The 17584-nt window shown below is 46.3% G+C and overlaps 1 protein-coding gene across 1 annotated transcript in view; it reads right to left on the reverse strand.

The window, feature by feature from the left end:
* The window catches only part of ANTXR2 (ANTXR cell adhesion molecule 2), a 670700-nt gene that overhangs the window by 529453 nt on the left and 123663 nt on the right, over positions 1–17584 (reverse strand). The window contains exon 2 of the mRNA XM_085625534.1: positions 148–219. Coding sequence (XP_085481660.1) covers positions 148–219 — 72 coding nt within the window. The remainder of the gene's footprint in view (positions 1–147; positions 220–17584) is intronic.

The raw sequence follows: 17584 nt of genomic DNA on the forward strand, positions 1-17584 counted from the left end.
AAGATAGAAAAGAATATAAAAATGAAGCAATTTCCTGTGCAGAATCGAATAGTTTGTTCTCTAAACTCTATGTCAACATGTACTTGGGTGAAGCAATGAACGCCCCTTTCCAAGTTCAGGACAGAATGTAGAAACTGCACACAATACCTTACAAATCTCTGCGTCAGCTTCTCCACAAAGCCGTAGATCTCGGGCCAGTTTACTCCTATGCTGCCAGACCTGTAAACACAGCGAAAAACACACATGAGGTTCCTGCATTCAAGACAGCGAATACCACAGTTCAACCGGTTAACAAGCCCTCTCTAAGGCTTACAGTAGTCTAGCCCTCCTTGCCCTTATACACGGGAGTCAACAGCCAGTTCAGGTTAAGGCTGTTCAAGTACCCAGCAGGATGTAATAATCAGATATCAGGATATCAGAACAATGCTTCGAGTAGTTTTTAAAAGATGAAACATATAAGCATTAAAAATACTCTCAATTTGCCGCCTTCTCGAATTGCCTTGAAAATATTTCATTACATTTTCAGCGAATTCCCCTCATTAGTGCATTTAAAAATATATCATTGAGGTTTGCACCCCAACCCTCAACATTTCCTTTGTCTGTCTAATAGCTCCTACAACCAAGGCGTTGATTCAGGGCTTAGATGTGAGAAGAAAGGGATCATGTTTTCACCTAACCTGACTTTCTTCTTCAAATCAAATCAAAGCGTATTGTCATTTCGGATACAATCCATAGTCAAATACATGCACATATTGTAGAAAGCAGTTATACACAATCGGTAATTCCTTCAATTGAATAAAAATAGATGGAATAAAAATTATAAAACTATCAGAATACATTACAGTTCTTAAAAAGATTTCTAAACAGACAAAAGTGGGTTAGTACATTACATACAAAATTACTAATTCCAAAAAGTTGCGCCAGAGATTTTCTGCAAGAGTTACATTTAAAATCTTCAGTAGGATACATATGAATACAGTATTCTAGCCCACAATTAGCTTGAATCTGCCAGGGCACTTAGCCAGTTTCTCCTATGCTAAATCGACTTGAGAATACTACGCAGGCCCCAGTATTTTATTTACAAACTCTCATGGCTACCCTGTATTGTTGTATTGTTGTATTGTCGAACCCCCGAGCAACCTACGGAGAGGAACAATCTGTGACCCATTTTGTTTATACGCTAGGCAGAAAAATGTTCCTCCATTTCATCAGCATCAAAACAAGCAAGGCACAGTTTTGATGTAGGGGAACCAGCCCTCCAATTACTGGTAAAGTATGCTAATGGCAAATGTCCTAGTCTGAACTTGATATACAATTAACGAGGAAGTGGAGGGTTTAAATAGTCCAAAAATGTCTCGAATAGGGCCAGGTTTAACTTCTGAGAGTCTGGCCGTCGAGGTTCCCAAACGTGTGGATTGCTGAAGTTTTCCCTACTCCCATTCCCATAAGCGGTTCTTGAAGACATACAGGAAGTGGCGGTAATGGCTCCTGTGTTGGACCACAAATCACTCAGATGCAATTTTGTCAAAGATGTCCTGATTTAACTTACCCATGGTAATGCTGATGTACCGGGGCATGATAAAATATCTTGAGACATACACTGTTGGGTTCCAGTTCCACCACTGACCAAATACAAAGCCAGTAGGGGATTAGTTTTAGCTTAATTATACCTACTATAGGTTTCAAATTAAGGATCAATCTCATGGGTCCAAATGGGGTACTTAGTTCTAAACAGTGGCCATTTTTAATATGCTCTTCCTGTTACTCTAAACTTGATGGGCTGGTAATATGCTAACATCTTCCCATTATATCTCCTCTGGATAAAACTCTGGGTAAAAATGTACTCGTTTTTATATTCTCTCTCTCCCACTGCACGATTGGCATGCGTGACAAAGTCTAGCACACCACTATCAAAGCAGTGCCTTCCAACCAGCAAAACTCACATTCTCCTCTGTACTTGCCTTCTCAAGCCTTGATGCTTTAGTTTCAATACTGTGGTGCATTGTTGACGATACTTTTTCTGCAATGTCTACATTCAATTTTAGTGACTACCTGTAATCTACATAGGTGGGTTGTAAGAGGCCTAAATTAGCTTTGATTTCATGGAGCCAGATTAGAAGGGGGTTTCGGCCTAATTAACCTAAATTCAACCCAGAAATTGTTTCTGTTTCTTTCGATATTAGGTCAATTTCGTCCCGCAAGGTATATCCAGGATCATGACAAACAAAGCCTCAAATATCTGCCCTATTTCTGGCTGCTTAAGCCTCTCTTGGCTTTATGGAGTCCACCTGCTTTCTTAACGATCTCTCTAGGCTGATTTTGATGAAAAATGTGTCCAAAATAATACACATGTTTTAAGATCTTTCCTGTCAAATCAAATCAAATCAGCTTTATTCAGAATATATGCAATATATCAATAAAAGCATACACCATAAAAACAATTCATCATAATGAGCAATTCATAACATTAATTTAATCTGTTAAGTTTTAAAATAGCCTATTCTGTACACAAAACATTTAAAGAGAAATTCAAACAGGACAAGATTATTGTTATAGCTTGACATCACAGAACTATCAAGAGGTAAAGTTATAGGAGAATGCATTGCAATTTCATCTGGGTGAGTAGCTATTCAGTTTCATAACTCAACAATTCCAAATGTGAAAGGGACTTTCTTCTCTTTATGGCCAATTGTACAAAGAGGATAACCATATTGCATGTTGTTACATTTTCCAAATTACATATATGATATAAGGCAGATTTGTACGTAAACAATCTGTTATCAATAAATAGAGGTCGTATAATTTCATTTCTGATGTCCCTATAAAATGTATAAAAAAGTAAAAAGTGCAAAGTGTACTGGGGCATTTTACCGTCACACAGGCATTTGGGTAGATTAGAGCTCCACTTGCCCATTTTAGGGAAAGCGATCTGAAAGTGCGGTGTGCTCAGCCTTCGCCTAGTTAGGTAGAATCTATATTGTGGATTTCTTATGGCTATAAGATATGGTTGGGTGCCTGCTGAATTTGGGCCTTCACAGTAAGATCTAACAAGTGATTTTTTCCTTGATTCCACCTCTCTTACAGATTCTCTGGATTCCAATAATCTCTTTTTTATCTTCCCTTTGGTATAATTCAAAATAGTGTTGGGGTCGCAGGGATCAATTATCACATTGCACTCAGATAAAAGACTATAAATGTGCTTTAACCATGGTATCTTCCTATATTGATCAAGTGTAAGACAGTCCATTATTATGTCTTTAGTAAAGTACGTCTCATCTTTGGACCATATTCTGAACCACAATGTGAGCGCAGCCATACTGATCAGGTCACAAATGTAAGGTGCGTTTAATTCCTTGTGAGCAATGAGGGTAGCCGATGTGTTGGGTACCGATAGAATTTTTTTTTCAAGGGTTTGTAATGCAGTAGTATCTGTCCTGCCCCATAATGCTCTGCCATAAAAGACCCTGGTTGTACATTTACGTCCGTATAGCTTGAGGATTTCACGCACTGGCCTGCTGCCTATTTTTTGAGAGAATCTAAAAATTGCCTCACTCAATCTTATGAATTTTAATTTACAAAAATGTATATGTGCACTCCATGATTCATTACTATTAAAAAGAAGCCCCAGATATGAAAAAGTAGATGTCCGTTCGATGGGTACTCCATCGACTTAATGTCTTCAATTCTTAGTTTTACTTTTCCCGCAAGTCATGACTAGTGTTTTACTCAAGCTAATTTTTTGATATTTTGCAGTCATGAAATCTGTAAAGTTATCTATCAGACTTTGTAGACCATTTGCAGTCCTCGAGATTAGGACTGCATCGTCTGCATATAGTAAAACTGGGGTTATACGTTTACCAACAACTGGGACATCCACCCTTACGTTCTGTAATAAAAAGCCGATGCCATTAATACAAAATGAAAATAAAAGGGGCGCTAGGACGCAGCCTTGTCTGAACCACGGGTAACTTTAAATTGTGTGGTACATTCCCCGTTAGGGCCGTAGCGTAGCCTTGAAGTTACGTGGGCATATAGCTGAGATAAGAGGCTTATTATATCGTGTGGGGCGCCCATCCAGCGTTTGCCAAAGCTTTGCGTGATTCACTAAATCAAACGCGCTGGTAAGGTCGACAAAACAAATGATGCTGGCCTTCCTTAACTATCGTGTATTTCCCTATTAGCATCTCGAGGTTGACACATTGCTCAACCGTACCAATACCCCTTCTAAAACCAAATTGGGCTGCTGTTAAAATATTTTTCTCCTCGACCCAGCATTCCAATCTATTCAGCATAATTCTACCCATTAGTTTAGACGAAGAATCAAGAAGGGATATTGGTTGGTAGCATTTTGTGCTTCCTCTGTTGCATTTTTATAAAATAGGGACGATCATACTTTCCGCCCAAGTTATAGGCAGTGTCCCACTAATGCTAGCATTAAAAAAGTTAACTAAAATCTGGGACCAGAAATCAACATTATATTTTAAAATATCAATAGGAACCCCATCTAGGCCTGCGGCTTTACCGCTAACGCTATTCTTTAGGGCGGTTTTAATCTCCTCGATAATAATGGGTACTATCTTATCAACACTTAGGGATATGATTTTACAGTTTTCATCTATCTCAATATACTCATGTATGGGGTTAAAAATGTTCTCAAAATGGGACAGCCAGTCTTCTGGGCTCACTACCTTTTCAACCTTAGGGGATGTACTGTCCTTAAATAGTGGTTGATCTATTGTTTTCCAGAATAGGGCAGAGTCCTTAGTCTCTGCCGCTTGGATCAGGCGGACTCCCTTATTTCTAGTTCCCTTAATTTTAATGCTTCTTTGTAACGTTTCCTGAGAGTACAGATGCTGTCAGCGTTTCTAGGTCTTACTTTTAATGCCTCATTCAAATCTTAGTTTAATTTGGAACACTGCTTGTTGAACCATCTGGGATGGTGGTCCTTCTTTTTCTTTTTCCTACATTTTAAATTATTGCAAATTTCAGCAGCAATGTTTTGGAAAGCACTTACTATCTCTATATGGGTGGATGATTTATCCAGGCATGTGTTAATAAATTGGTTGTTATTTTGAACTATGACCTTTCCTGTCATATCTGTGGGGTTTCACAGGCCTGTAAGAATCGAGTGAGGTTAATGAATTTCCCTAGATCTGAAAAGAGCAAGAATCAACTTAAACAAGTTACTATATTGTAAGTGAGAGATGCTGTTATGGTTTAACAATTGATGCACGTAGAAACTTTATTCACAGATTCACTGACATCAGTGGTGAAATACAAAATGATGGGCTCCCATTCAGAATACTTAATGTGATGGGGGGAAATTTTGCACATCTATTTTAAATAATAATGATCTTGGTTACTCAACCTTAGACATTAGCGTGCTATGCTTGTCTTATGCCTGCCTAGCATGTGAACCAATCTAAATCATCAGTGATAACATAATTTACAATGCATATATTATTTTCAAGCCATTATGCATGTCAATTTAACAATCAGATACTATGTTAAACAATTCAATTTCCAAGTCATAAATGCTTGAGAGTCTTCGCCCAATGAATTTCAGGACAAAAAGGTCCCTTCATCAGGGGCTATACCCGTCAAAAAAACATATATGATGTCAAATTCAAAAAGCTTTTGTGTGGTATCATTACACAGCAATGTTGGAATTGAGTCAAAAAGTTAGTAAGTCACCGTTCAAATAAACCAAATCCAGGTCTTAAATATCAGTCATCCTTGCCGTGAGCTAAACCATGCTCAATAAAAACCTGTGATTTTATGTTAGCGTGTCCCAAATACCGACAATCTTTTAAACTTGAGCATACACTTACTTTTATGTGATCCTCAAGCTTCCTAACCGTTAAAAATGCCTCCAACTCTTGGGGAGGAGCCTAGCGCGCATCCAAGATGGTCGCGTGAGCACAGGGCTCCCCGGACCCTTGCTGCTCCTCGGAATTTATCCTGAGAATATCCTGATGTGGTTTATGAAATCTGGCAGATGAAGACCGGCTGAGCACGTATCTCTTTTCAGAACTCGAATCGGACCTGGGGATCCTGATTTGTCGTTGTTCGAACTTTTGGGACCCACCCGACGGAGGTGCCCGGGGCGAGGGTGAACCGTGGAGCCGTGTCGTAATTGAACAACAGCGGCTGCAGTGCGGTGCCAGTGGCCGCTCTACCACTTTCGGTTTCACTTTTGGACTTCAGGGGGCTGGCCTGCGAACGCACTTGATGTGGCGAGGTGTTTCCTTGGCCTCTGCACGAGGCCTTGTCTCCACCTGCCACTAGTGTGCCCATCGCCTTGGGTCCCCCCGCACCGCTATCTTGTGGTCCTTGGTGAGGCGCTGGTCTGCGGTGCCGGTGCCCCTACGACTCTTGATCGGCGGTCCCCTTCGGTATCCGTGACCACATGGGGGGCAAGGGGGGCCCCGAGGGGCGTAAGACTAAGGCCTCCCTCCGCGGGGGACCGGTCCAGGCCAACAACATGGACCGCTACACTCAGGGCAGAGGGTCCCCTGGAGCGACCGGCCCCCCCCCGGATGCCGCCGGCGGTGGCACGACCGTTTCTCCGGAGCTTTCCCTGCAGGACATCATGGGCGCCATTGATGGCATCAGGGAAACCATCGCCACGCAATACGAGGCCCTGGCCCATAAAATCGACACGGTGGCAATCGATGTCACCTTAATTCGGGCAGACCTCTCCAAAACTAACGAGAAGGTTCAGGCTCTCGATGCGCGGACCTCCGCCCTTGGTGCGGATGTGTCGGACCTGCAGGCCGCGCTGGGTGACATTAAGGCGGTCAACGATCAGATGGCTCGGCGGCTGGAGGACTTCGAGGGACGGGCCCGACGCAACAACATCCGTGTCATAGGCGTACCGGAGTCCTCTGACAACCGCCCGGTTGACCTCCTGGTCGAGGAACTCATCCTCCAACAGTTGGCCCCTGCAGGCCTAAGCAGGTTCTTTGCCGTGGAGCGGGCACATCGAGTTCCGGGCGGTCGGCCGCGGCCGGGGGCCCCCCCGAGGCCTATCGTGGCCAAATTGTTCCACTATAGAGACCGAGATGCGATTCTGCAGGCCTCACGGGTCCACGGCCCGGTTCGTCATGAGAACTCATCCATTAACTTTTATCCGGACTTTACCCAACTTGTCCAGAAACAGCGGATGGGATTCCAGGGGGTGAAGCGTCGTCTCCGTGAACTGGGCCTAAAGTACTCTATGCTCTACCCTGCAAAACTCCGAGTGGAACATGAGGATCGGACTGCCTTTTTTGACTCTCCTGTGGCCGTGAGTGACTGGCTGGACTCGCTGCCAGACAGAGGTGGCCGTCCTGGGCCCTCGGCGGGCGCCGAAGGTGACGGGTCCCCTTTGGAGTGACTTTTGGTCCTTGATTCTGCCATTTTGCACTGTTCAGATGGGTTTTACTTCTTTTGTTCATTCTGTCTCGCTAGGACCTGTGTGGGGGGCGGGCGGGGACGGGTCCCTTTCCTCCTCCGGGGTCTTTTCGTAGAATGGGGTTAGGAGGGCGACAGGCACACTGCAAGTTGGGGGGGTTTTCTGGCCCGCAGGGGTGCAGGGTGGGGGGAGTTGTTTTTGGGGGGGGGTTGGGGGGAGGGAGGGGTTGTTTTGCTGTGTGTTTTTCGTTTGCAGGGCGAGGTACTGATTTTTGTCCAGATTCGGGAACTGTGCTACTGAATGGGGGGCCTTTGATCTATTGGAGGGGATGGGGGGGGACGGGTTGAGGCTGATGTCGTGGAACGTCAATGGGTTGGGGGACCGTATCAAACGGGGTGTAGTACTGCAGTATTTGCGCCGTCTGACTCCTGATGTGGTGTTTATCCAGGAGACGCATCTGGTTGGTAATGTTTGTCATGCAATGAACAGGGGGGGATACCGCCTCGTGGCCCATTCTGGTTTCACAACTGGTTCCAGGGGGGTGGGCATTCTCCTGCGATCCTCACTTCCGTTGGATATCACTGGGGTAATCTCGGACGACAGAGGGCGCTATGTGTGTCTGACTGGAAGGTGGGAGGGGCAGCCCCTTTCCTTGGTCTCAGTTTACGTCCCCCCGGGCCTCCAGAATTCCACCTTTGCGGACTTGGGTCGAATGCTGCTTGAACTTCCGGATAGTCTTTTGCTTATGGGCGGGGACTTTAATTCGGTGGTTTCGGGTGACCTGGATCGTCACCCACCCAGGGCCCTCCCCGCTGCCCAGGCGTGGCTTGGTGGACTGCTGGAGACCTTCGGTCTGGTAGATAGTTGGAGATTAATGCATCCGACCCAATGTCAGTACACCTTTCACTCTGGGGCGCATGGGAGTCTTTCTAGGTTAGACTATTTCCTTATGCCCGCGGCACAGACTGGTCGGATACGAGAGATTAGGCACCTGGCGCGGGGTATCTCCGATCATTCCCCGCTGTGGTTGCTCTTTGACACCGAGTCGCGGTCTGCAGGGCGGATCGCTCCCATCAACCCGTGGTACCTGCGAGACCCTACGACTCGCGACAGTCTGGTTAAGGCTATGGACCAATACTTCCTTGAAAACGAGGGGTCGGTGTCGTCCGCAAGGTCGCTGTGGGAAGCTTTTAAAACCGTAATCCGCGGACACGCCCTCTCCCAGATAGTGGTGGCTAAGAAGCATAAGAGTGAGGCAGTGGTGAAGCTGGAGACTGACATCTCGGGGCTGGAGTCGGCCTTGGAGACGGGTGTCACTCCGGACGGGCTCCATGCCCTCAGCCTGAAACAGTTTGAATACAGGTCTCTTGTCACTGACGCTGCCAAAACGATGTATAGGGAGCAGCAGGGTCGGTTGTATGATGCCGGGGACAAGGCGGGAAAGTTGATTGCGTGGCTGGATAAGAAGGAGAGAGTGAATCGTGTGGTCCCGGAGCTGCGTGTCTCGGATGGAGTGTGTCTGACTGAGCCTGGCGAGATTGTGGAATGTTTTGCTGACCACCTCCGGGCCGTGTACTCCCCGGTGACTGATAGGGACGAGGAAGACTCTTGCCTTCTGCTGAGGGATATTGCTTTGCCCTGCCTGTCCGTCGAAGACCGTGAGCAGCTGGACGCCCCCTTGTCTGTAGATGAAATTGCATCTGCGATTCGGTCCCTTCGTTCGGGCAAGGCGATGGGTCCCAACGGTCTGCCTATTGAATTATATAAGTTGCGCCCGGATAAACTCGCGCCCTTCCTCCGTCGTATGTTTCAGGAGTCCCTTGAGGCAGGCTCCCTTCCTGACGACCAGCGTCTGGCTACGATAGTCGTGATCCCCAAGGACGGTAAGCCACGAGACCGCTGTGCCTCCTATAGGCCTATTTCACTGCTAAACGCAGAACCTAAAATCCTGGCCAAAGTCCTTGCCAATCGTTTGTTGAGCGTCATCTGCGACCTGATTCATCCTGATCAATGCGGCTTCATCCCTCACCGTAACACCGCTCTTAACTTGCGGCGTCTTCACGGCGCCCTCGCCAGGGCGGCGTACCTCTCCGAACCGGCCGTGCTGGTTTCTTTAGACGCCACGATGGCCTTTGACACCATCGAGTGGCCATTCCTCTGGGCGGTCTTGACCAAATTCGGCTTTGGGGAAGGATTTCTTGGCTGGGTGAAGCTTCTTTACACGGGACCCATGGCTCAGGTGGTGGTTAATGGTCGGGTCTCTCGGCCCTTCGCTCTCGGTAGGGGTACGAGGCAGGGGTGCCCGTTGTCCCCTCTGCTCTTTGCTCTTGCCCTGGAGCCGCTCGCTGCTTGGCTCCGCTGGGAGCCCTCGCTCAGAGGGATCCGGTGGGCCCCGGGCTTCGAGGATCGGGTCTCATTGTATGCAGACGATATTCTCCTGTATCTCACCTCGCCGCGGCAGTCGCTTAATGTTCTCTTTGATGTTCTGACTTCCTTTGGGAGAAATTCGGGTCTAACGATCAACTGGTCTAAATCCTGTGTCTATCCTATCTCCGGCGACCCTCCTCTCTTGCCGCCTCGGCTTCCGATCCAATTATCTCTGTCCGGCTTTAAATACCTGGGAATATACGTCTCGATGGACCCGGTGGCTCGCTATGAGCAGAATCTCCTGCTTCCACTTCGGCGTTTGAGGGAGGACACGGCTCGGTGGTGTAGGCTGCCCTTGTCCCCGCTGGGTCGGGCAGCGCTGTTTAAAATGATGTCCCTTCCCAGATTCCTCTATGCACTTCAGAACTCCTTCGATGTCATTCCTGTGTCCTACTTTCGGGAGGTGGAGAGCCTGCAGAGGAGACTGGTGTGGGACGGATGGGCTCGTATCGCTCTGGCAAAGCTTACTCTCCCCTGGTATGACGGGGGCATCGCGCTTCCCGACATTCGCAGGTATTATTGGGCCTCACAGCTATCGGCCATTAACCATGCCACGTATGCGCCTGGCTTGAATCCGGCGTATGAGATGGATAAATTCCTGCTTCCCGGCGGAAATTATAACAGGGCACTTTACTCCAGCTCGGCTGGACGGACCCTTACGGGCCCTACTAAGATTGCGGTACGGATCTGGAGGGCGGCCAATGTAGCCATGGGCTGGAGTGAGCGATTAACATGTGCTACTCCCCTGTTTGCCTCCGACCGACTGGGAAGCCTCTGGACAACGAAGGGGTTTGAACGTTGGGACACGATTGGTATTAGTAGAGTGGGAGACTTATGGATTAAGGGTGCGGTTAAAACATTCGCGGCGCTCGAGAGCGAATACGAACTTACGGAAAGGGAGTTCTTTCGCTACGCCCAGGTTCGGCATGCCCTGCTCTCTGTTTTTGGGGAGGGGACCAAGATCCCGGCTTCTTCGCCCCTCGAGGACCGCATACTCGATGGTCATGTCCCCGACAGTACTATCTCTTTAATTTATAAAAAACTTATCAATAATCGGGCTGACCTCTTGGTGCGCCTCCGGGAGGCGTGGACGGGGGATGGGGTGGAACTGGACGACGAGGACTGGCAGTCCGCACTGTCGTCCCCCAAGGAAGTGGCCATTCCAGCCCGTCTCCGCCTGGTCCAGCTTAAGATTCTCCACCGGGTGTATGTGACGGGTCCCCGTCTGGTCTCGATGGGATTTTCTGAAGACGGGCTCTGTAAGCGGGGATGTGGGCTCAGTGCCACCTTTCTCCATATCCTTTGGGAGTGCCGTGAGGTGGCTGAATACTGGCGCCGGGTTCATGTGGTCATGGGACAAGTCACCGGGGTTGCGCTGTTGCCAGAGGTGCGTCGCTGTGTCCTGAATGTGTGGGAACCCAATGATTATAACGCGGCTCAGACTCGGTGGGCGGCCCTGGGGAGCATGATTGCCAAGAGAGATATAGCGCAGCTATGGGGTTCCCAGCGGCCTCCCACCGTGTCCGTATGGAAGGAGAACATGGACTGGTGCATGTTCAGGGAGAAGACTGTGTATGTGGCTCGTGGTAAACCGGGGGCATGGGGTAGAATCTGGGGGCAATGGAACGCGTATCGTGGGGGTATCTGTACTCCCCCCCTAGTGGACACCGATATTGCTTTGTCCCCCTGACCCTTGATGGTTCCTTGCGACTTTTGGAATAACCGAATATAGACGTTCCTCTCCCGTGACCCCCCCCGACCTATCAGTACTCCTTCCTCTTGATAGCTATTTGAAGGTCTGAAGTAGAGTCCCCCGGAGGTAGCCTGACCCACACTTTTTGTCCTTATGCCTCGCCTTTTGTTTTTATTTGTTATTTATGTTAAACCTATGTATCCTGCTTCCCTAGTACTATCCGGAGCCGTGTACGGGACTGGGCCCCGGGAGTCGACTACTGCCTTAAGTACTGTATGATCCTTTCTGAATCTAGCGGCCGGCCCTGGTGGTTGTAGGCCCATGCTTGTAATTGATTTATTGTTCAATAAAATTTTCAAAAAAAAAAAAAAAAAATGCCTCCAACTCTGTCTTGCTCAACCTGTGTATTCAAGATTCAATATCAGAATCATATGCTGAATATACAAATGCATAAAACTATCGCTCGTCAACTATAACATACCTATGAGCACTCGGGAATTTCTCCTGACGTATCTGCACTGAAAAAGTGCAATCAAGAACTGCCGATGTTTAACACGCCGTCACCCAGGATGATATCAACAGGATATATGACGCTCTTCGTGCCTCTAAAAACGCAATAAACCCAATTACAAACACGTCAACCTCTAAGAAGCTATGAAACATATTCCACATCCCCGATGGTATTTCCCCCATGCCTTGCCTGATGTAGATGATCTTGGGCTCCTGCAAACGCTGACGCGGTTGGTTACGCTAACCGTCTAATCCCGATGTGAGGAAATACTATACGCGAGAGTTCCGTATTCTCGCGATCTTTCACATCAACACGGATACCGCCGCCATCTTAGAATAGCTAGTTGCTATATACATAGCATCATGCTTCATCTAAAAGTAAAACCACCAATGTAAACCGCAGTCAATTAAATGATGCGTTTTATCTGGTTCGAGACTTTAGAATATTTGGATATGAACACAATCTTGTCTTCTTGTTTGATTTGTTTTTGCAATAAAATCTCCCGTGGCTTCGCCAAAGTTCTATTTTTGTGTTCCGATAGTAATTCAGTCGAGTATCCTCTGTTGATGTAGTTGCTTGCTTGTGCATTAATTGTTTCTTCACAAATTGATGTCTCTGAAGTTATCCTTCTTATTCTAAGGAATTGAGAATATGGGAGATTCCTCACTAGAGGTGACGGATGGAAGCTTTGAAACAGCAACGCGCTGTTGCGATCAGTAGGTTTTTTAAATAATCGTGTGCATAATTGATTTTCATTAATCTCTATCCAAACATCTAAAAATGCCAGTCCACTTTTTAGGTCTCGCCTGATCCAGTGCATGCGCTGGTCTGGCCGAGACATTTAGTGTACGAGTTTTCAAAGTGCTGCCACACGGCCTAGCGCTTGCATTCACGCGAGCGTGCATGCGTGCAGCCGGTAGCTTTCAGCGCCCAAGGCGCCATCTGGAGCTTTCACTTTTTCTGCCTGCGTCGCACGGCCAATGCTTGTTTTCCAAGCTTTGCCACGCACGCACACAACTCCTGCTTCTCCCCCTCCCCACCACATATGGTGTCTTGCGCGCACGGCCAATGCTTGATTTTTTTGGCTCTGCTTGCATCTCCCTCCTCCCTTCTCCCCCTCTGTTGTCAGTTTTGCCTTTAAGCGCTTGCTTGTTCTCTTTGGTTGTATTTCCTTTTCTCCATTTTACTCTTTCTTCGCTCTCTGTCTCACACTCTTTCCTTTTTCTTTGAGCTCTATATTTGTCTTACTTACCTTGTTCTTTTTCTCCCATTGTTTTTGCATGCCTCGCTCATTTTTTTCTCTCTCTTTTCACCTACCCTTTCTACCTCTCTTTGTTTCTCTCTCTGTTTAATCTATCTAGGCCCCCGTTGCCCTCCATCTAAGCCTCTCTCTTCCAATATTTTAAATTGTGCGTCGTTGCAGTATCTGACTTCTCGCACTGATACATCGGCAGGCAGGAGGCAGCACGCGCCTCCCGGAACCCGAGGACGTCTCGTGACCATCTCTTTATCTCATGATATAGTTGAAATCGATATGCCTACAACAGGCTTCTTTGAAATAGCATATATTTCCAAATCTTCCTGAAATAAGATGGCATCCGCCTAGGCGCGGTATTGAACTGCATTAAAATTACATTTATGTAGCGCTTGGCACCCCTGACGAGAGGCGGTAGCGCTATATTTTGTGTTAAGTAAATGAAGCAGGTGCCGTGCTGATCAGTGTTGATCAAGGTGGGATAACGGCATTTTAATGGCAGCTGGTATGTGACAAGTGTATGACAGGTTACAAACACTGATGTCGTGGTCCAGGGATATCCACACAGTGGGCACAGCCCAGGGGAGGGGTGAGAAGGGGGTGTGCTTAGCACGGCTCTGCAGTTGAGTTCTGCGTCTCACATTATCAGGTACAACATTAAACTAGAGGAAACTGTACATTACGGCACCGCTACCAGCTGTCCTTAATAATGTGTGCCCCGCTGCATGCAACAATTCACTGTTCGCCACGCTGCCCTCTCGAAAAATATTTCGGAGTTAAAAACATAGCACAGTGGTCAGATTTCTATCCTTGTAATATAGATTTGCCCACATTTAATGCACACACAAGTGAACTTTTCTTACTGACTTCTGTGGGTACATGTAGTTTCTTCCTCAATATGTAATCACCTCACGTGCAATATTGTATATCTTTTGTTTCACATATGTTATTGGGATATCTGCCTATCAGGAAACAACTGATTCATAAAATGATAATTTATTTTTCACTAAAACATTTTAAGTGTATTAATGAGAAGAACTAATTAACAGATATAAAAACACTTTATGCAAGATCTAGGCAAACGCCGGCGCAGAACAAAGCTCTCAGCTACACCCAGGCTTCAGACAAGTCCATACCTTTTTTTAGAGAAAACCACTCCATCCCTAAAGGTTGCACTTTCTTCCTCTGTCCCATATCAGTTATTTTCCCTTGTCTCTGTTCCTCTGTTTCATTTCTCCTGTCCCTCCTGAAGGTTTTGAGTTAATCTTACAGAGTGCATAAAGTGCTGGGCAAACACTCAGCATAATTTAACTAAACACACACTCACTCAATCACTCTCTCTTCCTCGCTCACTCCCTCTCTCCCTCCATCTTCCCTCTCTCTCTCTCTCTCTCGCCTTAACTCTCTCTTCTTCTTCTTCTTCTTCTTCCCTCTTTCTCTCTGTTTCATCCTCCCTCTTTCCCCTCTGTCTCCCTCTTCCCCCTCTCTCTCCCTCTTCTCCCTCTTTCTCTTTCTCTCCCCCTCCCCCTCTCTCTCCTTACCTCCCTCTCTCCGCTCTCTTCCCCTCTTCCCACTCTTCACTCTCTCTCCCCCCTCTTCACCCTCCCTCTTTCTCTTCCTCTTCCCGAACTCTCTCTTCATCTTCTCTCTCTCTCTCTCTCTCTCTCTCTCTCTCTATGTCTCTATCTCTCTCTCCCACTTGCCTCTCTCTCCCTCTTCCCCTCTCTCTGGCACTCCCCTCTCTCCCTCTTCCCCCTCTCTCTTGCACTCCCCTCTCTCTCCCTCTCTCTTCCACTCCCCTCTCTCTCCCTCTCTCTTTCTTCTTTCCTCTCTCTCTCACGCTCCCTCTTTCTTCCCTCCTTCCCTCATTGTTCCCCGCTCCTTCCCCCCTCTTCCCCCTCTGTCTCCAATACACAAAGAAGCATATGGACTGCACCGAGGTAAGCAGAAACAATTGTAGTAGAGGCGACCTGAAGCCTACAATAAGTGATAAAAGTGCCGCGAGAGGCTCAGATAGCTGCCCAAAAGCGAGACCTATTGACCATGCCGATGCTTTTTTTATTTTATAAGAAGGTAGAACAGCGAATTTATGAATCATAATCAGTTCAAGTCTAAATAAAAGTAACCGTGCTAAGACCTCAGTGTATTCCCAAAGAGGAGAGGCGAAGATTTGGCAGCAGTGAGCTCTGCAGTTTTTTTCATTAATCCTTTATGTCAAATCTGACCATCCGCCCTCAACATAGTCAACAAGCGCCCCCCAAGCATTGGCATAGCCAATAGGTATCGCCTTTGGGCTCTTATAAGTGTTTAGCCATGCAAAAGTTGATGTTGTTGCACCAAGGATATTGTGCTGCAGAACTAAATACTTATAAGGTCCCAAAAGCGAGACCTATTGGCTATGCCAATGCTTGTTTTGATTGTATGCGTGAATGGCATTCTTGCATCTTGCTCATTTAATGACCTTATGTTCTCCAATAATGTTTCTTCTGAGTTTTTCCAAATTATAAAAATGTCATCAATGAACCGGCAAAAAAAGACAAGTCCTTCCGTCCATGCAGGGTTTGTTCAAATGCAGTCATATTCAAGTTTTGCCATATAAGTATTGGTGTAGACTGGAGCTCTGGGAAACCCCATCAAAATTCCATTCAGTTGTAAATAGAACTGTTTATTCCATTCAAAATAACTATGCTTTAGACAGAACTCAAATAGTTCTAGTAAAAAACATTTCATCATCACTTTCTCTCAATAATGTCCATTCTACTGCTTCGATACCAAGAGCATGAGGGATCGACGTATATAATGCAACTATGTCAATGGTGCATAATTTCCAATTTTCTCTGTCCTCCTGGGGTAATGATTGTAATTTTCTCAAACAATCAGTGGTATCTTCTATGTATGATGTCCATTTCCAGACTATAGGCTGAAGATATGTATCAATATATCTCCCAGGATTTTCAAAGACCGACCCACATCCTAATACTATGGGTCTACATCGGAGGATCTTGCAAATTTTTATGTACTTTAGGGAGCATATATATTTTCGGCCTACGTGGATACTGAGTTGTCAAAAACTGTTTAGTTGTCTCATTAATCCAATTCAATTCTACAGCTTTTGTTAAGATTGTTGACAAAAGATTTGATATTTCAAGAGTTGGGTCATTCTCTAGTTTGCCGTAAATATCATTGTTCTCAACATGTTCTTGTACCTTATGATGATACATGGATCTGTTCATCATGACTAGGCCCCCAAACTTGTCTGCTTTTTGGAAAACAACTTCTTCATCATGCCCAAGCTACTTTTCACTTGACCCCTTCTCCCATTCAGAATGCCATGAGGCTCACAAATATTATTAGGCCTATACTGAATGGGGGGCCCTCTGAAGGGTGGGGACCCCTGCGCTGCACAGGCTGCAGGGGACCTGTTTTATGATCCTGCCTCATATAAGTTCTCCAGGCTTAAGCTGGCTTTGTTTTGGAATTAGAAAGGCAACCTTCTTTCGCTTTGCCCTCTGACTCTTTGACACATCACCAGAAGCAAGGCAGACCTTCTAGACTAATGGGTAAGTTAATGACAGAAGGGCTGCTACCTTCCATAAACCCACTACTAATGCAACAGCCTACCCAACCCCTTTTCTTTACAATTGTGTGAATGAGGGTAAGTGGCTCATAATGGTCAAATACAAAAGTTAGAATGACTACTTCGGTATGGCCTTAATTTCAAAGAGATACATCAGCTAACAACTGTGACCCTCAGCGACTTTGTCCCCTTTGTATGCACAATGCAACAAGGGGCAAAAGCTGCAGTACCAAAAGCAGGCCTTGCAACTCTGAGTCATTGCCTACGCATCTCACAACTTGGACCGCAGTATCATTCTGCAACAGAATGAAAGGCACCATTGACTTTATTAGTCACACACCATGCTAAGAAATCCAAATTCTGCTGTTATAGTGTAGATATACCATAGACTATTAACAGTGGTCTGGGTAAAAGCAACTTCTGGGCTTATAACAAGGTTCTGCCACTAATAAGTGTTTTGAAAATGTTATTGTATTACACTTATACATACTCCAAATCGCATTCTGACATGTTGCATATGTGCTCAAAGATGGTGCGCTTTCTGATTTCCACATCAGTGCCTATGCACACACTTTTTCTTTCGGTGTGCCAGCGCATATGCCCACTCTTTTACTGTCTGTAGTGCCACACATGCTCTAGCCTACTGACTTTGCCTCTGCATGTCAGTGCATGTGCTAATGTTTCCTAAGTTCTAGATCAATGTTTCCACACCACACGTGTGCATG

Source organism: Triturus cristatus, chromosome 9 (genome assembly GCF_964204655.1).
Source record: "Triturus cristatus chromosome 9, aTriCri1.1, whole genome shotgun sequence".
Lineage (NCBI taxonomy): Eukaryota > Metazoa > Chordata > Amphibia > Caudata > Salamandridae > Triturus > Triturus cristatus.